Source organism: Oryx dammah, unplaced genomic scaffold (genome assembly GCF_014754425.2).
Source record: "Oryx dammah isolate SB20612 unplaced genomic scaffold, SCBI_Odam_1.1 HiC_scaffold_17, whole genome shotgun sequence".
NCBI lineage: Eukaryota > Metazoa > Chordata > Mammalia > Artiodactyla > Bovidae > Oryx > Oryx dammah.
The window spans coordinates 51,679,876-51,703,267 of NW_024070201.1; the positions used below are offsets into that span (position 1 = coordinate 51,679,876).

The window sequence follows — 23,392 nt, forward strand, 5'->3', positions numbered from 1 at the left end:
GAGTCGGTGAGATAAACTTTTACTAATGACTTACTTGTGCATTTTGTTTGTAACAGGATGCTCTATGATTACGTTGAAAGGAAGCGAAAGGAAAATTCAGGAGCCCAACTGCATGTCACCTATTTAGTGTCTGGCAATCTCATTCAGAATGGACATTCTGTAAGTTCTCAGAATCTTATAGTGAGTTTAAATGTGTTTGAGCTATTAATAGTGTTATGTAACATTACACAGGGCAAAAACAACAAGATCCAGTATTAGGGAAATTTTAAAAAGCTACTTGAAGACAGTGGTTATTTTGAATTTTTAGACTAAACCTAAAACTCTCGAGAAGTTTGGGTAATATCAATACAGAGACTATTATCATCATTGTACAATTTCCCTAGGCAACAAGACATTCCAGACTGTTTCTGTTCCTCTTTCTCCCTTTTGAAGCTATACTGGGGACAGTGGTGGTTAATTTTCAGCCCGTTCAGATGTCAAGCCACACAAGTGTTCAGCAAGTATAATTATTTTTTAAATGAACTTGATTTTAATTTTAACTTTCACCCCAGAAGCTGTGCTGAAATAACTCCATTCCTTCTCCTGTACCAGACTGATTCTTGGGAACTTAATTCCTTCTTTCTTGCTTCCTCCCCAAACTGAGGAACACCTCTTCGGGTCTCACTTCCTAAACCTCACATGAAGGTTCTTTTGCTCCCATACCACTAGCCTCAGAGAATTTAACCCAAGGATCAAGATCCTCAGAGCATCACGGATGCATGTTTTCCTCTTCTCTTGACTTTCCCTGTGACTCGTAAGTTCAGAAGCCATATTTATCAAAATACTGGATTTGTCTTGTATCAATAGAGTCTTAAGAATGTGAGATTCCAGACTGGAATGGCAATTTAGTGTTTTACAAGGAGAAACAGAACTATGATCGATGCAAAGAAATAGAGGAAAACAACAGAATGGGAAAGACTAGAGATCTCTTCAAGAAAATTAGAGATACCAAGGGAAATCTCATGCTAAGTTGGGCTCAATAAAGGACAAATGTTACGGACCTGACAGAAGCAGAAGATATTAAGAAGAGGTGGCAAGAATACACAGAAGAACTGTACAAAAAAGATCTTCACGCCCAAGTTAATCACGATGGTGTGATCACTCACCTAGAGCCAGACATCCTGGAATGTGAAGTCAAGTGGGCCCTAGGAAGCATCATTACAAACAAAGCAAGTAGAGGTGATGGAATCCCAGTTGAGCTATTTCAGATCCTAAAAGATGATGCTGTGAAAGTGCTGCACTCAATATGTCAGCAAATTTGGAAAACTCAGCAGTGGCCACAGGACTGGAAAAGGTCAGTTTTCATTCCAATCTCAAAGAAAGGCAATGCCAAAGAATGCTCAGACTACTGCACAATTGTACTCAATTCACACGCTAGTAAAGTAATGCTCAAAATTCTCCAAGCCAGGCTTCAGCAATACGTGAATGAACCATGAACTTCCAGATGTTCAAGCTTGTTTTAGAAAAGGCAGAGGAACCAGAGATCAAATTGCCAACATCCACTGGATCATCAAAAAAGCAAGAGAGTTCCAGGAAAACATCTATTTCTGCTTTATTGACTATGCCAAAGCCTTTGACTATGTGGATCACAGTAAACTGTGGAAAATTCTGAAAGAGATGGGAATACCAGACCACCTGACCTGCCTCTTGAGAAACCTGTATGCAGGCCAGGAAGCAACAGTTAGAACTGGGCATGGAACAACAGACTGGTTCCAAATAGGAAAAGGAGTGCATCAAGGCTGTATATTGTCACCCTGCTTATTTAACTTATATGCAGAGTACATCGTGAGAAACGCTGGGGTGGGTGAAGCACAAGCTGGAATCAGGATTGCCAGGAGAAATATCCATAACCTCAGATATGCAGATGACACCACCCTTATGGCAGAAAGTGAAGAAGAACTAAAGAGCCTCTTGATGCAAGTGAAAGAAAGAAAGTGAAGTCGCTCAGTCGTGTCCGGCTCTGCGACCCCCTGGACCCCTACCAGGCTCCTCAGTCCATGGAATTTTCCAGGCAAGAGTACTGGAGTGGGTTGCCATTTCCTTCTCCAGGGGATCTTCCCAACCCAGGGATCAAACCCAGGTCTCCCGCACTGCAGGCAGACGCTTTACCAAGGAGAGTGAAAAAGCTGGCTTAAAGCTCAACATTCAGAAACTAAGATCATGGCATCTGGTCCCATCATTTCATGGCAAATAGATGGGGAAATAGTGGAAACAGTGAGAAACTTTATTTTGGAGGGCTCCACAATCACTGCAGATGGTGATTGCAGCCATTAAATTAAAAGACGCTTACTCCTTGGAAGGAAAGTTATGACCAACCTAGACAGTATATTAAAAAGCAGAGACATTACTTTGCCAACAAAGGTCCATCTAGTCAAGGCTATGGTTTTTCCAGTAGTCATGTATGGATGTGAGAGTTGGACTATAAAGAAGGCTGAGCGCCAAAAAATTGATGCTTTTGAACTGTGGTGTTGAAGAAGACTCTTGAGAGTCCCTTGGACTGCAAGGAGAGCCAACCAGTCCATTCTAAAGGAGATCAGTCCTGGGTTTTCTTTGGAAGGAATGATGTTAAAGCTGAAACTCTAATACTTTGGCCACCTGATGCAAAGAACTGACTCATTTGAAAAGACCTTGATGTTGGGAAAAATTGAAGGCAGGAGGAAAAGGGAACGACGGAGGATGAGATGGTTGAATGGCATCACCGACTCAATGGACAAGAGTTTGAGTAGGCTTCAGGAGTTGGTGATGGACAGGGAGGCCTAGCGTGCTGCAATTCATGGAGTCGCAAAGAGTTGGACACGACTGAGTGACTAAACTGAACTGAACTGAATATCCCCTAAGGCAGCGTTTAGAGATACTAAACTGTCTCAGCTGCCATGTTTTCTCCTGAGGGTACCAATTATTGTTTTTAGGGCTCCTTTTGAATTTGAGTGATTAGTTCCTAATGCTCTTTTTCTCATAAGCTCTGTAATTTTTATTGTACAGTTTTGCAGAACATGACATTTTTAAGAATGCTTTCTTTTTTTAAGAGAAAATGCATTATGAAGACATAACAATATTCTCAGTTCAAATTTACAGTTACATTTTTAAAAAAACTTAATTTTATATTACTCTTTTTTTCTTATGTTGTAAACTTTGGTTGTCCTAACATTAAAATGAATATGTATTTGCTTTAGCTAGATACATGAGATTTAGAAAAGCAAAACCAATAATTTTACTAACAATATGATGACTAAAGGCAGTTTAAGGTTTGTAAGTGATCCCGAGCATTACTCTGGCAGTTATAGAATTATTTCTTTTTTTTTTTTTAAATGGGCCGACCCCAGAAATATTTCTCATTCTTCGTTACAGCCACGTGATCCTACGTTGTTGGATATACCTTGGTTTATTCAGCAGTCCCTTATTGATAGTTATTTGAGTTATTTACAATCTGATTTTTTCTCTGTTTTAGAAGCTATTTGTTAGCCCTTTGTGATGTAAGTTGTAGATATTTTTCCCACTTGACCATTTGTCTTTTTACTTAAAATTGTTTTTTTGTTATCCAAAAATGATTTGTTAGTTTTTATGGATAATTTCAGTTACTTCTGGGTTTTGAATTGCAGTCAAGAAACTTTTCTTTATTCTCAGGTTATATTAGTTTGTAGAAGAATTCACCCATATTTTCTTCTTGTGCATATATGGTTTAATTCTTTACTTTTAGATCTCTGATCCATTTAGAATTTATTTTTTCATATGGTATGAGACAGATCCAATTTTTAACTGGTTCCATATGATTATACAGTAATTCTCGTTATGTTACTTACTGAAAATTCCTCTTTTCCTTGCACTAGGCAAAGTGCAAGTTTGAGATGCTGTTTTTTTTTAATTTGGGTTTTTTTGTTATTGATTTATATATACTCTCTCACTTTCCTTAACCTGATTGAGAAGTTTTAAAGAAAGCAAGTTAAAAATGAGTCTGGAACATACATTTTCAGAAGAACCTAATGTCTCTAATTTTACATCCCAATGCAATTGAATTATTGGTAAGGAAACTTTAAAACTGCAAGTTGCACTATTAATACTTTAAATACTAATAAAGTGTTATTTCCTTACAGTGCCACAAGGTTGCAGTAGTGAGAGAAGATAAATTGGAAGGTACGTATTTTAGCGATTTAGCAAGTTTTTCCTCTTAGGGCATCAGTGTCATTAACATTGCATATATATTTAGCTGTTTTACTGGAGAGCCATATATTCTTTTATTAGTAGTTTCTGAAACATGTTAAAATATGATACTCCACTAACTTACCATTTTTAAGGCCAGTAGCTGCTAACATTTATAAAGTGCTTTTATCACAGAATTTCAAAACTTGTGATAGACATGTAAAACACTTATGAATACCATATGGAACACCTCATTAACTATAAAAAGACAATGATCTCTAAATATTGTGTTGTATTCCATAGCAATTTTTTAGGAAGAAAATTAAAGAATGATTTTATAAAGTCATAAAGGCATAGTATAACTTCTAAGTTAAATTTGTCTACCCACTTCAAGACTGTTAATGCTACTGTTCTATTTTTTTAATACCTAAGTCAAAGGAATTTTGTAACAGCCATGTGATCTTGGATGTCTCAAGACAAAACCCACTGTCATACTTTGTATGTAAAGATGCTTACCACTGGAGTGTTTTCTTAGAAATTAACTGAATTATTCAATATAGTGAAAATGTCCAATATTTTCTTTCTGAATTCCCACAGTGGTAGATTTATTCATTCAATAGATACATAGTAAGTATCTACTCTATGTCAAGCTCTATGCTAGGCACTAGGGACTTGGAACAAGTGAGGCATGGTCCCTTCCGTCATGGAGCCTAAAATTTTTTCTTGTGATTTTCCTCTGAGGACTTATCTGATTAGTAGTAGTATTGTTTTAGAGTTTCTTTTTGTAAACTAAAATCGAAGACTTCTCAGGTAGAAATTACTTATTCCTCAGTTGCTATGTATATATGCTAGAGTATAAGATTCTACCCTGACTGGATAAAAAAACAACAACATCATAGTATCATCAGTTATTCATTAATATTTACTGAGTATCCACTGGAATAGTGATACCCTCATAGTACTATACTTAGAACTGACTCATCATCACCTACCTATCATAATGTCCTTGTCACAGACAGAAGAGTTGATACTGTACTGTATATATGACTGTTTGGCTTTTTAGAGCTTTTTTGGACCACCACCGATTACAAAGGGTGTTAATGCAGAAGGGTTTCTTGTTAAAGTCCCCACATGCTATGAAGTTTGTGTATTAACAGACTGCTTTTCCTGTTGACTTGTAGCAGTGAAGTCCAAGCTAGCGGTGACTGCCAGCGTACATGTGTACAGCATCCAGAAAGCCATGCTGAAGGACAGTGGGCCTCTGTTCAATACCGACTATGACATCCTTAAAAGCAACTTGCAGAACTGCAGCAAGTGAGCTCCTTAGTGTTCCTTGTGGGCTTCTTTACGAATTGATTTTGTAAGATGTTTACACAGTGGCTGCCTCTTAAGAGTGAACGCCAAGTCTAGTAAAACCTCATTTATCTTGCAGTAAGACACATGCCTGGTTTTATTAGTACATCATAAGGTGAAAAATAGCCACAACCCATATTGCAAACCCCAGTAAACTCCCCATAAATCTACTTCTCATGTATTTATCCTGTCACTGCCACCAGAAATGTTGTTTGTTGTGCCCCTCATTACTCCTTTACCCCAGTCTCTGCTTGTCTAATTCCTCCCCACCCTTCAAGAACCAGTTGACATGTTGTCCTTCAAAACACTATTCCTACTTTGACACCCCTCTACCTCCCATCCAAAATCACTTGATCTTCCACAGCCAGTATCAGACCTTCTTCATCTTTTGCATCCTTCACAGCGTGGGGAGGAGGTGGACTATAATGTACGTGGTTTTGGAAATTAATGGTCATGGGCTGGAGTTTTTACTTCATTGCTAATGGCCCAGTGGCTTTGGACAAGTTACTTAAACTCTTTTGGACTTTCATTTCATCATTTTTAAGTTGGATATATAATAATGCCTACTTTGTGAGGTGGTATGGAGGGTTCAGAGCAGATTCCAGACATATATTGAACACCTACTACTTTGACATGCATTAAGCAAGATAATTTGAATTAATTCAGCAAAGATCTGATGAGTACATGTGACATGCCACATACTGTAGAGTGACTGTAGCCTGACTGTAGCTTGTGGAACTGATGGTCTTATGGGAGGCAGTTATGGTATAGTGTGACAGTGTTACAATAGGGATAAGTGTGTAGGAGGATGTTGAGGGGCCACTCGTCCCCGCCTTTTGTTGGGGTGGAGTGAAGACTGAAGACAGAGATGGCTTGTAGAAGAGTAGGGCATCTAAGTTGAGGCTTAAAGGCCTAGTAGAAGTAGCCAATCAGAGGGAAGTGGGAGAGGAAGGACAGGGCTGAGAAGGAAACACGACGCTTATGCAGAACCCCAGTAGTTTTCTGTACCTGAAAACTAGAGTGAGGGGCAGGAAATAATGATGCAAGGAGTCAGATACTATGCTTTGACTACTAGGACAAGTTTAGGCTGTATTGCACAGGGGAGCCCCTGAAGATTTTGAAGCAGATGATTGAAATGAAATGATCAGAATTGTATTACAGAAGGATCACTCTGGCTGTGATGGTGAAAGTGGATCTGAAGGAAATAATCTGCCCACAGGCCAGTATGAAGGAGAAATGTTGCAGTGATTCAGGGTAGAGATGATAGTCTCTGAAGTATAGAGTTGGTATTGGGAGTGGAGAGGTATCTAGGTTAAAGAATCATACCATCAAAACCTGGATGGTTTGGTAGTGTTAAGGGACCAAGAGAGTGTGTTATGGTGGAGATGGGGGGTGCTTCATGACATTAAGGATGATGACCATGTTTCTGGTTTGAATTGCTGGATGGGTGATGATACTATCACTAAGAATGGGAATATATGAGGAGGAGCAAGCTTTGGGAGAAGGGAAAAATGATGAATTGGGTTTGGATATGTTGAGTTTGAGTACCGGATGGGGAGTCCAAGTGGAGATGCCCAGTGCAGTAGATACGGGGGTCTAGAGCTAAGGAGAGAAATAGGAGGTAAAGACAGACATTTTGGAATCAGAGAAAATAGGTAATTATTTGGGCTACAGCAGTAGATACAGTCATGCAGAGAGAATGTACAGGATGAAAGAAGAGCAGAAATTTAACCTCTAGCCACAGTTATTATCTCTGTAACCTTGGGCAAATTATTTAACCTTTCTACTTCATTTTCCTGAAATGAAACTAATAATAGTATCAACCTCAAGGTTGTAGGGGCTTTCCTGGTGGCTCAGACAGGAAATAATCTACCTGCAATGCAGGAGACCTAGGTTTGATCCCTGGGTTGGGAACATCCCCTGGAGAAAGAAATAGCAATCCTCTTCAGTATTCTTGCCTGGGAAATTCATGGACAGGGGAGCTTGGTGGGCTACAGTCCTGGGGTCACAAAGAGTTGGACACGACTGAGTGACTAACAGGGTTGTAGAGGATTAAGTGAATACATACATGTAAAGCACTTAGAACAGTGCTTAGCACACAGTAAGCACTATTTAAGTAATAGCTATTTTTTAAGGGGTGGGCAGAAAACGAGGGACCTAAGCGGAAGCAGCCAGAGATAAGAGGAAAATCACGAGTGTATGGAGTTCTAAAAACTTAAGAAGAGAATTTCAAGGAGGAGGGACTAGTTGACAGTATCAAACCTTGTTGAGAAGTGGAATGTAATAAGAACTGAAAAGTGATGGCCTTAGTAAGAGCAGTTTCAGTGGAGCAGCCATGAGGCTCTGGAGCAGCCAGATATAGGGAAGTGAGATAGCAAATAGGGACAACTTTCTAGGAAATTTGATGGTAAAACAGAGGAAAAAGAGAGATAACCTGCTACAGAGGAATTGAGACTTGGGGGTGGGGGAAATGTATCCATTTTTAAAGTTGAGAATGCCTTGAACTTGTATTATTAGTAAAGAGCCATAAAAAGAAGAAATGGTTGACGATGCTGGAAGAGGTGGATTAACTGATACAGTTGGGTCTATATCCAGGTGGATATAGAATTGCCAAAAATAATTTCTGTAAGTTCCATGAGAATAGGGATCGTTTATTTAGTTAACCACTGTATCCCTAAAACAGTGCCTGGTAACTATTAAATAAATAATTGTTGAGTGAATTAATGGTAGACATTGACTCTTTTTTTTCTTCTGCTTAAAACCTTGAATGTAATAGGCATACAAATATTTATTAGATAAATATAATTATACTGCTAAAGAGTAATTTATGTCTGGTGTCTTTTAGAGAAGGATTATAAGAAAACATAAACACCCTGATATGTTTATGTAATTTATTAGATTTCAAAAATAATCTGTATTAAAATCTAGTTTTGGCATGTCAAGCTCTAAAAATCAATTCTATTGTATCTAGCAAGTAAGGAAACCAGAATAAAAGTGACACAAAAGTCCAAAATTAAATTTGCATAGAGACCACTAAAATAAACACGGCATGTAGAAATGTGATAGTTGGAGGCACTTTAATGAAACTTTACTTAAATACTTAAAATATCTTCAGTAGAAATGTGAAGAAAAAATAAAAAAGAAATGTGAAGAATTTATTTCCAATAAAGAAGTTTGTGTTTGGTCCTGAGAATTATGGGTCAACTGAGATCTGACTCATTGTTTCATGTGTTTTAAGAAGTGCTATGACAGGAAGAAAGTTGAAGTTTTAGATTGAGCAGATTCTTCTCTCTTCAGACATGGTCCCAGTCTAACTTGGTCTCTTCCTCATTGCCAGTTCCTGGTCCTGACCCTAAGGTGTGGAAATGTAGACCAAATGGAGAAAGAGTTATCTTGGGGCCAACTCCAGATGCTGACAGTGAACTAAAACATTGCTCTTTCCTTGTGTGTGGCAGCGTTGCAGGGCCAGAGAGGAAGAATGGTGGCTGATAGGAAATGACTTCCGTCTGTTCTTAACTCTGATGCACTAAATATTTGTGTTAATGTGAGGTTTTTCTTTGTAGACTGTAATAAATCAGTGGAAGGGTTTTGGAGCTGTGAACTCTAGCTTGGGGGCTGTTCAGCCTTAAAGTTACTTCAAAAATTAAATGATTTTATCCAGGTTTTTTCCCTTGGGCCAGATAATCTCAAAGTTGTGCCTGGTTGATCTCTAAGGTAATTGCTATCATCACGTAGTTTCTTAACCTCCATCTTCTCCCATCCCAAGTTGAGATGATACATAAAGAAGGGAGAGAAGCCAGAAGACTCACTTTCAGTGTCTTAAATAATCTGTCTTTGAATCTATTTGTATGGGCCAGGTCTTGTACTAGGTACCTGAAATACAAAAGATGAATAATACACTCACCCTTAAGGAGCTCTCACCTATCCTCAATAAGCAAAAGACTGAGGGAAATAAAATGTTGTTCTTTGTCCGGAAATGTTGGAAAACTTTGCTTTAAGTACAACCATTTGAGAAGGGTGGATCAGTTACCCATTTACAACATAGAACACTATATTATGGATTTTTGTGAAACAGGCACATCTACAATGATTACAGAGGAAGAGATGAATGTTCCCTTTAATATGGCATGCAAATTGTGCCAAAGTTTTCACTTGGCTAAGGGCATACTTCTCTGGTGCTGTTAGTTGAGATTATTATAAATTATTAACAAATGACTATAAAGGACCACAGGTTACAGGAGCTAGTGGCTCTGTTCCCAGTTTATTCCGTGTTCTAAACCATGATCTATTCTGGTCAGGAGAGTTGCCAGGAAATTTGTTAATATTTAAAGCTTTAATTTTGAGTCAGTCAATATTTATGGTATATCTAGCCCTATAAGGTGGAGGGTCTTTAAAAATAAGAGATAACCATTTGGTTTACTAAAGTTGGTGAAATTACTAATATTTTCTTATTGTTTGGTATATTCTTACTATTTTGAATTAGGATGCTTTTTCACAAGAGCAAAAATACCCGTACAGTTTGGTAGAAGACACCTGTTTTCAGTCTTAGTTTTATTACCAACAAGATGTATAATCTAGGACTTCACTCACCTTTCTCAAGTGTGCAAATACTTGTTGCACAAACTTATTTCTAAAATCCATTTTAGTTTTACAATTTCCTAATTTTATAGTATTAGGGTTAGAAAGAATTGTGTAGAAGAGGCAAGAGTTTGAAAATGAGGTTTGATATTGACAGTTAATTTAATGTAACATTTCTGTCCTCAGGTTTAGTGCCATCCAGTGTGCAGCTGCGGTCCCTAGAGCTCCTGCTGAGCCCTCATCTGAAAAGTCTGAGCAGTCAGATCCTCCAGTGTCACCTGAGACGCAAGCCGGGAACGAGTTGACCACCAATGGTCATGGCCCACCTGTCCCCAGACAGAGTCCCCAGCAGCCCAGAGGGATCATGGGCATGTTTGCTTCTAAAGCTGCTTCTAAAGCCCAAGATGCCAGTAAGGAAGCCAAAACAGAGGCTAAAGAAGTAACGAATGTAAGCCTTCTATAAAAATGCTTTTACAGCTCAGAATGGGTAACTAGAAAAGTGTTTAATAATTCCAGTGGTTGTAGTTTAATTATATAAGGTTCTGATATTTAGTACTAGTTTTTTCTGCTTTGGTGTAAATTGTTTATTTCTTGGGCCGATAGTTGGATCTTTGTTTAAATCCTCATTTTCCGTTCTGTAAGGGAGAGATCATATTGTTAAGTAATTTGGATGTCATATTGCTGTTAAGTGGTGGAACCAGAATTCAGTTCTATTTATGATGATTACAAATGTAGTGTTCTGGAGGTTTTTCCCCGTTTTGTACCATACTGCCTCTGATCTGTTTTAATTCTGTCAAAGTAAGTAGTTTTTTTAAATACAATAAAAAAATGTTTAGACACATTCATGGATAACAATTTTATAAAAACTATGAGAAACTAAGCTTTGGAAATGAATACCAAACACTATGTGGTCTGGCTTTGTTCTTATACCTAGTATCTGTACTCATTTTGGCATGGTAATATAGAGGCTCTATGATCATGACAGTGTCTTCTACTATTGACATTTTTGACTGTTTCTTGAAGAGCAGCCTAAACACAGAAAAAAAATCATGTGTGTTTTCTTTTGCTTTGCTTTTAGGCATCTTCGGTAGGCCCCAAGGCACCAGGGAAGGGGAATGTCATAAGCAATTTTTTTGGAAAAGCTGCTATGAGTAAGCATGTTCTTAGGTTCCTTTGACTAATATGTGAATGTTAATATAATAACCTTTTATCTGAGGTGAAGGCCACCTTGTACAGTTTTTACCCACCTAACACACTACTATGTGGTTTTCCTACATCCTGACATAAATTTGCAGTCTACAAACCTGTGTATTGATGAACATAACCAACTGGAACAGTGGATTTTACGGGTGACCTGGGTTTGGTTGAGATCTCCTGAAGGATAGTTTACTTATTTCTGATTTTACTTCCTGCCTTGGAAAGAGAGTTAAATATTTGTTACATAGGGTTCTTGAAAATGAGTGATTAAAGTAAAAGGGAAGTTACTTGGTTAAATAGTATAGTGTTAATATCTTGGATGCTTTGTCAGTTTGCCTGGTATGACCATTCTGTTTCCTAAGGGGCTACAAAAACAAATTTTTTGCCTTTCTTATTTTTGCAGATTACTTACAGTAATGAACTAGACTTCAGTTTGAATTAGGAGGGCCCAGGTAGTAACGGCCATTTATAAATATTTACATTTTGAGAAAGCAAATCTCCTTTAGTTAAAAATATATATTTGGGTGAGAATTCTTTCAAATAAAAAGAACCAATAATCACATATTTCTGTACTTCTTATATCAAATACACATCCCCTGAGGGTATGTGGCCAGAATACCAGGAAGAATGCAGGAGTTGAAGGGTAATTATGGCACACTTCTTGGAGCATAATGCTTTTACAAAGATTCTGTGGGAAGCATTTTTGTTACATGCCTATGCAAGCAAAATTAGTCAGAAATCTGCTTTTCTGTGATGGTCAAAATGGTAGTTAGGGGATAGATTGGGGTGAAATTTTTTTTTATTTTCCATAAAAGCTATCAGAAAACATTTTTATATTCTAAAAAAAATAATGAAAATTTGCTATTTTCAGGTTACTGGAAAAGCATGATTGTATTATTTCAGGCCCAATGCGTCAGGCCAGTGCAGGAGATACAAGAGATGCGGGTTTGATCCCTTTGAGGAGGAAATGGAAACCCATTCCATTATTCTTGCCTGGAAAATCCCATGGACAGAGGAGCATGGTGGGCTACAGTCCATGGGGTTGCACAGAGTCAGACATGACTGAGCACATGTACATACACAGTGCATAAGGAGGGCTTCCTCCTCCTATGAAAACATCATGCTAAGGTCTGTCATCTTATGAATGGATAACAATATGTGACAGGTGGAATTTTTTCAGCTATAAAAAGCAATGAAGTATTGATACATGCTACAAAATAGATGAACCTTGAAAATGGCAAAATAGAAGAAGCTGAACACAAAAGGCCACATGTTATATGATTCCGTTTATACAAAAGGTTCAGAATAGGCAAACCTATAGAGACAGAAAGTCTATTAGTGGTTGTTAAGGGATGGTTTGTGGAATACAGGATTTCTTTTAGAGGTGATGAAATGTTCTAAAATTGGATAGTGGTGTTGGAATTAAGAAGCACTGAATTGTACAGTTTATGAGGGTAAATTTTATGATATATGAATTCTGTCTCAGTAACAAACACCTTAATGTTTTATATATTTTTAAAAATTGCAGCATTGGTGACAAATTAGAAAGTCGTCATCTGTTATCTTTCTTTGCTTAAAAAGGTGTTTCATATTTTTTTGAGTATAAAAAGGAGATGCTTTTCTGCTGTCATAATTCATAAGCTGCATACTCTTGGGAAACATCTTTAATCCCTCTGACTCTTAATTTCCTCATCTAACAAATGAGAATGTTGGTACTTCATAAATTTGTATTCATTTTTTTCTAAGTCCTACTTTTACTATCATTTGGCCTGGGGGCTATGATATAATGAGGGATTAGCAGGAGGCAGAAATGAAAACAGTTTCAACTAGAGTGGTAGTTGGAAAGGAGAAATGTTCTCTTTACTAGACCATGAGCTCTGTTAGGACGAGGACTGTTTTTCATCCCTTTAGCCCATGTTCCTAATATATTACCTGGCACTTAGTAAACTGTCAAAGGAATGATAAATTAATATTGCACGACGGGGTTATATATCATCTGCTATACTTTATTTATAGATAAACTTAAAGTCAGTTTGGATTCAGAACAAGAAGTGAAAGAAGAAAAAAAAGTGGAGCAACCTCCACTGTCTGTCACTGAACCAAAGCTGGCAGCCCCTGTGGGCCTGAAGAAATCTAGCAAAAAAGCAGAGCCTGTTAAGATGCCACAGAAAGAAAAAAAAAGGTAGGAAAATTTTGTTGCTTGTGAGGGAAGAGTGTCTCTGCTGGGGGTGAAAAGGTCTGTTTGGGCTTATTGACAGGCAGGCAGTTTTCAGTTGAGTACTAAATCCTACTTAATGCCTTAGGGATACAGCTGTATAACCAAAATAAAGAGAGACGCTCCATAGCTTATCTAGTGAAGCAGAACTTGAATCAACCAGTTCGGATAATGTAGAGCCCAAAGCCAGTTTTTGGGGGCCCCATTGATCTAAATTGATTGTCTTCTCTCCTTTACTTCAGTGTATATTTGTGGGCATGGCCTAAGTGTGCCTGAGCATATGTCTCTGTGTCTGCTTTTCACCTTAGATTGCCAGATGAGGGGTTTAAGTGAAATTTAAGAGAAAAAGTTCTTTGTTTTCTTTTTGTATCAATGAGTTTATTTTTCAAGTGGTAAAATGTAATTAGAAAAGAAAATAAAAAGCACACAAGCTGTTAAAAATGAATCCAGGAATTTGAGACACTACCTCATAGTTGGTAGGAACTGGTGTGTTGAAAGAAATTCTAAAGGACACTGTCAGCACTGATAGGCCCGGAAATACTTGACTTTTGTGGCAAGGTTGCAGCCACTCTATTAGAAAACATAAACAAAATGCTGAAGTTGCAGAGGGTCAGAGCTCTGTCCAGTGGGCCTCACCTCCTCAGAACGTGTGATATGGATGGATTAAAATGTCTCCTACCATGAGTACAACACTCATTGATGGTTATTGCCAGGATCACATTCAGTATTTCACCACCAAGTGGGATGTTAACTGTATGTTTTTAACACATGGTCTTCCCTTGTGGTTCAGCTGGTAAAGAATCCGCCTGGCAATCGAATCCGCGGGAGACCTGGGTTCGATCCCTGGGTTGGGAAGATCCCTTGGAGAAGGGAAAGGCTACCCACTCCAGTATTCTGGCCTGGAGAATTTCATGGACTATACAATCCATGGGGGTCGCAGAGTTGGCATTTTAACACATGAACTTTACCAGATTCAGGAAGCTCTTTTCTGTTCCTAGTTTGATGTTTTATAAAATGAGTGTTGAATTTTGACAGATACTTCTTCTACATTTATTGAGGTGAATGTATGGTGTTTATAAATGAGTGTTGAATTTTGACAGATACTTTTCCTATATTTATTGAGGTAATGTATGATGTTTCTGTTAATGTGGTGAATTACACCGACTGGTTCTCGAATTTTAAACCAACCTTGCATTCTTGAGATAAACCCCCCTTGGTCATGATGTATTATCCTTTTTATATATTGCTAGATTTGATTTGTTAATGTTAAGAATTTTTTTTTGCATCTACGTTTATGGGGGTATAATCAGTTATATTATCTTTGCTGGTAATGTCTTTACCAGATTTCAGTATCACAGTTAGGCTCATTTCATGTGATTAGTTAAGAGCAGTTTCTTCTTCCTCTGTTTTCCAAAAGAGTTTGTGTAAGATATGTATTGTTTTTTTCTTAAAAATTTGATAAAATTCACCAGTGGATCTAGGCTTGGAGTTTTCTTTGTGGGAAAATTTTTATTATGAATTTGATTTCTTTAAATAGAACTATTTAAGTATATCTGTATTCTTTTGTGGTCAGTTTTGAATGTGTTTTTAAAAGAATTTATTTCATCTAAGTTAAAATTGTTCTTAATATATATAACCTTATTCTTTGAATATCTATAGAATCTGTAGGTATTGCTACAGATTTCTTTCATTCTTAGTACTGGTAATATATACTTTTTATCAATCTGATAAAAGTCTTACTGATTTTATAAGTTTTCCTGAAAAATAACTTTTACCGTTTAAAATTTTCTATTTCGTTGATTTCTGCTCTTTATTATTTCCTTCTACTTTGTGTTTATTCTTTTTCTAGCTTAAGGTAAAAAAAAATGTATTGATATTTGTTATATAAGAAATATGATTGAAGGTAAAAACTATGTCTTATTCTTATTTGTGTCTGTAACACACAGTAGGCCCTTGATAAATTATTGTTGATTGAATGAATAGTGTGGTGGAGTATCCAGATAGAAGAGCTAAATAATGTCAAGATGGATTTAGGTTTTTCTATTAGGTCATTGTTGCTGTTCAGTTGCTAAGTGGTGTCTGACTCTGCAACCTCATGGACTGCAGCACACCAGGCTTCCCTGTCCTTCACTTTCTCCTGGAGTTTGCTCAGACTCATGTCCATTGAGTTGGTGATGCCATCCAACCATCTCATTCTCTGTCGTCCCCTTCTCCTCCTGCGCTCAGTCTTTCCCAGTATCAGTCTTTTCCAGTGAGTTGGCTCTTTGCATCAGGTGGCCAAAGTATTGGAGCTTCAGCTTCAGCATCAGTCCTTCCAATGAATATTAAGGGTTGATTTCCTTTAGGATGGACTGGTTGGATCTCTTTGCAGTCCAAGAGACTCTCAAGAGTCCTCCAGCACCACAGTTCAAAAGCATCAATTCTTTGGCACTCAGCCTTCTTTATGGTCCAACTCTCACATCCATATGTGACTACTGGAAAAAACCATAGCTTTTTATATGGACCTTTGTCAGCAAAATGATGTCTCTGCTTTTTAAAATGCTGTGTAGGTTTGTCATAGCTTTTCTTCCAAGGAGCAAGCGTGTTTTAATTTCATGGCTGCAGTCACTATCCACAGTGATTTTAGAGTTAGAATCACCTTAGTGTTTTCTGCCTGTGCCTTTGTTCATAATTTTAAAATTATGTCTCCCTTTTTTTATCTGATAAACTGTTTAGATTTTGAGGTTTTAAAATAAGACTTATGTCACTTAACGTTTATTTGTTCAGAAAAATTTATCATATTGTATTTTATAGTCAGTGGTATTTGTATCTGTTTTTCCTGCCAGAGCTTCTTGAGAACAATGGTACTTTTTTGATCTTTGCATCTGGTGTTTAACAAAAAGTCTTTATGTAAGTAGTAGCTGCTTATTTAATGCTTGCTGAATGACTGAATCAATAGTCATTCAACTGTTGCATTCATAATGCTTGTTGAATTAATGAATTATGAATGCATTCATAATGCTTGTTGAATAACTGAATCAAAAGTAGGGGAAGTAAGGAATTTAGAGAAATTTTCAATAATCTGGTAAGTAGCTTACAGTGGTCTTTAGAGAGCTAGAGGAAGTTTTTATTCTGAAGTGACTTAGTTGTATGTGGTCAGTTAGCGGAGTATCCTTTGGGTCTTTTATGACTTTTATTTTCTACCCTCTGGAATTAAGTTCATGAATTAGGAAGCAAGGCCGTGAGTAGCGTATGAATACTTATATTTTTATTTTGTGTAACATGCTTAAATTATTCCTGAATGGCAACAGGAGGAAGCAAGTGGAGTTGTCTGATGATGAGACGAAAGAAACTGAAAACGTGAAGAAAAAGAGGAGAAGAATCAAACTTCCTGAGTCTGATAGCAGTGAAGATGAAGGTGGGCGTTGCTACTTTTTTTATTTTAAATTTTAATTTAAAATTTAATTTTTGGCTAGTGGGATTGTCTCAGTCAAATTGGGCTGCTATTATAAGAATCCCATAGACTGGGAGGCGTAAACCACAGGACTTTATTCCTTACAGTTCTCAAGGCTGAGAAGCTCAAAATCAAGGTACAAGCTGATTCAGTTCTTGGAGAGGCTCTCTTCCTCATTTGTAGAAGAATACCTCCTTGCTGTGTTCTTCATGGTAGAGCAAGAAGTCATCTTTGTGTCTCTAATCTCATTCATTACGATCCTATCCTCGTTTTATCTCCCAAAGGTCCCCTTCCTGCTACTATTGAGGATTTGGGCTTCAACATATAAATTTTGAGGGAACACAAATGTTCGGTCCACTGAAGGGTCAGTTCTTCTTGTGATGACTTTAGCTCAAGAAGCTAAAAAGTTGCTTATTATGGGCTGCAGTGACAATAGTAATCCTAGCACTGAGAGACACAGTGTACCTATTTCTGTTCAAAAGCAACTTTTAACCTTTTAACAAGAACCATAATCTTCTGGTAATTTGTGAAAGTAGCAAACACAAAGAGGAGGAGAATAAGGATTATTATTATATTTATTATCAAGGATATTTTCTTTAAAAAAAAATAAAATGGAGCTCTTCCTTTGGATACCTTCATGTGTGTCTTATAAAAAGTGAGATTGTAGGCATCAGGGGTAATGGTGCTGTTTTGTACCACATAAGCAAAACCACACCAAGATGAATCTGCATTGTTGTTGAAAAGGAATGACCCTGTGGACCCTCCTAGTTTTAAGTTGTAGACACTGTTGTAAAATAAGTGAACAGAGTAAGGGCAAGAATCTCTCCTGGAAAATTATTGTGCCTTTTAAGAGAATATCAAGTAGTCTAAGAGCCAATTCAAGTATTCTTCCCAAATTGTGTAAATGAAAATACATAGAAAAAGGAGGGACTTCTCTGATGGTCCAGTGGTTAAGACTGCATTCCCAGTGCATGGGGCCCAGGTTCAATCCCTGGTCAGGGAACTAGATCCTACATGCAACTAAGATTCTTCATGCACGTGGCAATGAAGATCCCTTAGTGCTGCAATTAAGACCCAGTGCAGCCAAGTAAATTTTTTTTTTAAAAAGCCCAAAGAGAAAGATTCCTGGGTTGGACTGATATGCCATATGACTTCAACTCTGAAAAAGCCTGCTCTGAGAACTGGTGGTGAAAAACTTGAGGTGCTATGATTGATTTTCCATGAATTCATGGCATATAAAGCATTTTAGGAAATGGCCAGAACTCTCATCCAAAGGGATTCAGCATCATATAAAGGTAGACGAAAGCAAACAAACTGAGAGATTCTTTACGAGATTAAAGAGAAATGAAGGCAAAAAAAGAAACCCGCTGTGCTGTTGAAGGGCAAAGGTAAACTTGTTAAACTCCAGTCTTACCAGAAACTACTGTAAGAAGCACTAAAAGTGGTAACAGAGGCAACCCAAACTGGGGGGTATTAACTTGAGTGAGTTGAAAAACAAATTATAGATGACAGTCACACAAAGAAAATGAACAGACCTAAGAAACTGTACAAGCAGGTTGACTGTGTCTATGGCAGAGCTGCACCTTTGACTCCTCCCTGGCCTTAGGGTTTTCGTTGACTGTGAAACAGATAGGAATATGGTACTGTAAGCATCCCAGTGGGATGCTGAGTCCTCATTCCATGTCATTTATCAAAATGCTTTAACCAAGACCACAGAAGGAAGACTTCGAGGTGTGTAGATGAAACAGCCATCAAGGAACATTCGGATTGGTTTAGTTGAAGAAATAGAGGCAACTCTGCAGACACACAGGAAAATAACTTAGGAGGTAACTTAGGAAGATGTGCTAACTGGAACAGTCATCCCTAATTCCAACCAGGAAAAGAACTTGAGGAGGATTCTGGATAAGTCTTTGAAATCATCAGCCTTAATATACATTAAAAAATAAACTAGATACTAGTTTATTTAAAACTAATATTAGTTTAAAAATAAATACTAATACTAGTTTAAAAATAAACTAGTATTAGCGAAGAAGTCAGCTGTAATACTGTGATTGATTGAACACTCTTTACATACTTCTGAAATACTCTCTGTAGTTCTGATCCTTAGCTCACAAAAATGATACTCTTAAGTGACTAGAAATAAGAGTAGGGTTATTTAGTCTGGAAGGGAGAAGAAATGTGAAAAAGGTGGACAGCCTATAATAACATGATATAGAGCAGAGGCTCTCAGATTTTTTTATCTGGGAAAGATAATTTTTGGCATCTGACTAAATTTATAAACTATTGCCATTTTATTCCTAAATTTCTTCTTTGTCTCAGAGCCAATGGGATTTTACTTTAAACCTTCATATTTAAACCTACTATTGCTTTATTTCTGCTATGCTGAATATGTGCTGTTAGTTCAGTATGCTATCTTCAGCTAGAAGTTAGCAACAGAAGTGGAGCAAATGGCAGAGACTTTGGAGTCAGACAGACCTGAGTTTAAAGTCTTACCTCCACTAGTGACTGACTTTAGGCAGGTTACTTCTTCAGTTCCTTGTTTTCTCTTCTCTAAGATAGGATGTTATCACATAAGATAGGCCTTTTATGAACATCAAACAAAATGCTGTTTCAAAAGTGCCAGGGCAATGCTTAACATATTATCAGTTTTCTTAATATTCACCCCACTTTTCCTGTTGAAATTCAGTAAGCGTTTAATGGTAATAATATACTTGAAAGTACCTTGTCTCAGAAAACTCCCTTCAACTTCATATTCTTAACTATATACCCAAAAAAGTATTCTTTCTCTTTCTCCTTGGCAGAATCATAAGCACCGTTAGCAGTTCTGTATACTCTCTTTCTAAAGTAAAGAAAGGCCAGACCCAGAAAGAAATAACATGAACAGTAATATCTGTATTGCTAGGAAAAAGTAGTTTTAACTGGTATGTTTCAGTCTTTGCTACCGTTTTCAGTCTTTGCAAATTGTTTATAGAGAATGGTAAGCAAATGACCCACCCCCAGCCCTTTTTTGAAGGTTAAGATAAGTAGTTTAAAAAATTTCCTAGGAAGCTATGAATGGTTTCCAGGAATTCTAATTACCCATCTCTTCCAGAAAACTGGTAAACAGTGGTTACATTGCTAGATCCCTGCAATTATCTTTACCACAGTTCTTATTCTGCCCCAGTGAAGGGTGCTTTCCTGGGATAAGTGATATTTCACTACTTGAGTACCTTTCATCTGAAGCGCTGCAAAATCAGTTACAAATATATTTAAAACACAACAATGCATCCATCATTCCATAGCTTATGTCACTAAAAATATGTTGAAGGAATATGGTCATCTTGGTAATAAAGACTAAGGCAGACAGACATGGATTCTAACATATGAAAGTGGGCAAGTTTTTTTTTTAACCTCTTTGAACCTTGGTTGTATAAAACAAATAGTAATAGTGATTTTTGTGGGGTTATTATAAAAATGAATGATTGATGTTTGTAAGCCCAGAAAATTCTAGTTGTTTCCCCTATCCTTTTTTAAAATATTGTAAATTTTTTAAAAAATTTAAACTAAGTAATACATATATACAATTTCAAAAATCAGATAAAGTACAAGTGTTATATATTAATAGTAACCTCTCCTATCAGACTCACCTAATTGACTGATGCTTCTCTTGTCAACTTTTTCCCATCTGCCTTCCATCTTCCAAGGGTTTGTTGAAATGTCTTATTTCTTAAGAGTTCTTGGCTCCTGTGATATTCTCTTCCCTATTATGAGGGGGTTACATTTCTTTCCTTTATTATTGTTAGGGTTCTCAGTGAGGGTATGTGGAAGGGAGGGGAGGCATATGCTGAATCTTCCTTGACTTAGAAGCTCCTCATCCCAACTATAGTTCAGAAAATGATTCTTTTATTAAAAATGTTACTGTATATTCAGCACTAGGGAAATGGTGGTGCCTCTGCCTGTATGGAGCCTAGAGTCTGAAGGGGGACTCTAAACAGCTCCATACGTGCAGTGAGAGGGGTCTTAGAGGGTGCCACTGGGATTATGTGTTTTCCTTGGTTAAGTCAAGTGGTTGTAGAACTGGAAACAGAATAAGAACTCATAAATTTATGACTGAGTACTCAAAATTCCTTTTCTTTGGCGTCCTCACTGCATAAACTTCTCTCCTACCACTGTAACTCATTGCTTCACAGCTTTCTTAATAGCTATACCTTCAGGAAGATGGGTGCTTGGTTCTGGTGGTTTGACTGGACTTTTTCTTTCTCAAGCTCCTGTCATGTTCTAGCCTCTCAGTGCTGGTTAGTAGCTGGACCACTTTGCTTTTATGTTTCTGTTTCCTAGAGTTTATAAAGTTTGGGGGCCCATTTCATACTTGAAGTGTGTAATTTATTGTTTCTTTCTGGCTGTTGTTCTGCTTCACCTCTTTAGGTCATTTGGCCTTGAACTCTCCACTGTCATAATTTTTAACACTGACCTAATGAGTTGGGAGAATTTCAGATCCAAGACTTGTGCTAAGAATTTGAATACAGCCAGGAGATTCAGGGAGCAGGTGAGGCTAAGCAGCTCCCCAGTCCCTTGACCAGCAGTTTCTTTGCGGTGATTAAGCAATGGGTCAGCTGAGGATTTTCACTTCCCTTCTCATGGGCCTTAAACTAAGACTACAGTTTCTGGAACTGTTCAGAACTGATGGGATCCCTCTGGTGATGCTCTCTTTCAGGTGGTACCACTTCCATAGTGATATTTCTCTCCTTAAAATATTTTTTCCTGCTGATCATATTAATGAGTAAGTCTTCGTTGTTAGAGCTATAATTGTGATCATCGTTTCAAAGATAATTCCACAACCCCATGGTTTATGCTGTTCAATGTCAGCTGGAAAATTTAAGTCTAACAGACATTTCAGGTGATTGCAAATAATCCTTAAATCACAGTCACAAAATCATTGTTATTTATTGCATACAACAGAAGTTCAAAGAGATTTTTTAAAAACTTCCCCACATTCATATGCTAGGATCCATATTGGTCTGCCTTAATCGTTATTATTAACCCAAGTGTTCTCCTTCATTATGCTTTTAGTGACATAAGCGTAAGGAATGATGAATGCTTTGGTGTGTTTCAAATGTAGTTGTAATGGAGTTGTAGCTCTTCAGTTGAAAGGTGCTCACACTTGGTATAATCTGAGGACTCTCTCCACTTCATCTTAAGAAAATGTCTGTCCCTGAGTGGTAGGCAGCATGGGATAGTTGAAATAGTCAGGCTGTGGAATCAGACTGACTGGGGTTTAAAATCTCCTGCCTCAGTTGCAAGCTCTGTGCTCCTGGCAAGCTAATCAACCTCTCAGAACCTGTTTACCCAACTCTAATGTATGATTGATAGTATTTGTCTCAGGTTTGTTGTGAGGAGAAAGTGAAGTAATGTCAGTGAAATAGATGACACATGGTAGATAGCCAGTGGATATTTTTAAAACAACTGCATACCCTGACTTATCTATAAAATTAGAAGCTAGCTAAGATGATCTCTAAGGTACATTCCAGCTCTAATAATTCTTTTAATTGGACTATAATTGCTTTACAATGTCAGCTCTAAAAATTTTTGATTCTTTGATTCTCTTTGTATGAAAATTTATAAAATGTGTATTTTAAAGATATCTGTCTAGTTATCTATATATTGATAAATAGATATATAACTGTAGAATCCTTGATTGTCATAAATTACTGCTTGCAAAATACCCTTTGCTGGACATGGAAGTGTAGAGAACCAGTGGAGAGGGCATTGTACCAGACACTGCCGTAGTTCTCTTATCTAAGCTTGTTCCCTTATTTCAGTCATACCAGACTCTCCTGGAGCTTATGAAACTGAGTCACCATCCCCACCTCCTCCTTCTCCTTCTCCTGAACCAGTGCTGAAGACTGAGCCAGAGCCTCCTCCTGTCAAGGTAAAACTTTACTGGGATGTATCCTTTATTGCCCAAAGATGAAGCCACTCTGCTGTATTAGTTCTCTGCTCTACGCTTCACGTGTGGCAGTAGCTGGCTCCTATCTCATCCTGCTCTCCTGTAGGTGGTACAGAATGGGCATTCCCTCTCTTCTCACAGTAGGGCAAGTTTAGCCATAGGGCATCATCTCAGGAATGTAGCTGAGGTCAATCCTGGGGGCTCTTTAGTTTTTCATGACTTCCAGTTTCAGAGCAGCTGTGCTGTCCAACTTCTGTTGGCATTGTGCACAGTTAAGTGTGGCAGAGTTTGTGAAAGAGTAGAACAAACAACTTATGCGTGTTTGTTGCTCTTCTAGAAAGGGGCTGCAAATGGGGGAATACAGTTTTCAGTAATCTTGAGCTGGGTCTTGTCTGCATCTTTGAGTGTAAATAATGAAGGATTGAGAAGATGGGTCTTTTTTATAATATGATTATTTAGTTCAGTTCAGTCGCTCAGTCGGGTCCGACTCTTTGCGACCCCGTGAATTGCAGCA

General features: G+C 37.6%; 1 protein-coding gene across 1 annotated transcript in view; it reads left to right on the forward strand.

Annotated features, from left to right (window-relative positions):
- POLD3 (DNA polymerase delta 3, accessory subunit) overlaps positions 1-23,392 on the forward strand; it is a 42,960-nt gene that overhangs the window by 11,913 nt on the left and 7,655 nt on the right. The window contains exons 3-10 of the mRNA XM_040258835.1: positions 57-159; positions 4,131-4,170; positions 5,358-5,490; positions 10,294-10,555; positions 11,186-11,258; positions 13,321-13,486; positions 16,810-16,916; positions 22,751-22,860. Of these exons, the coding sequence (XP_040114769.1) occupies positions 57-159; positions 4,131-4,170; positions 5,358-5,490; positions 10,294-10,555; positions 11,186-11,258; positions 13,321-13,486; positions 16,810-16,916; positions 22,751-22,860 (994 nt within the window). The remainder of the gene's footprint in view (positions 1-56; positions 160-4,130; positions 4,171-5,357; positions 5,491-10,293; positions 10,556-11,185; positions 11,259-13,320; positions 13,487-16,809; positions 16,917-22,750; positions 22,861-23,392) is intronic.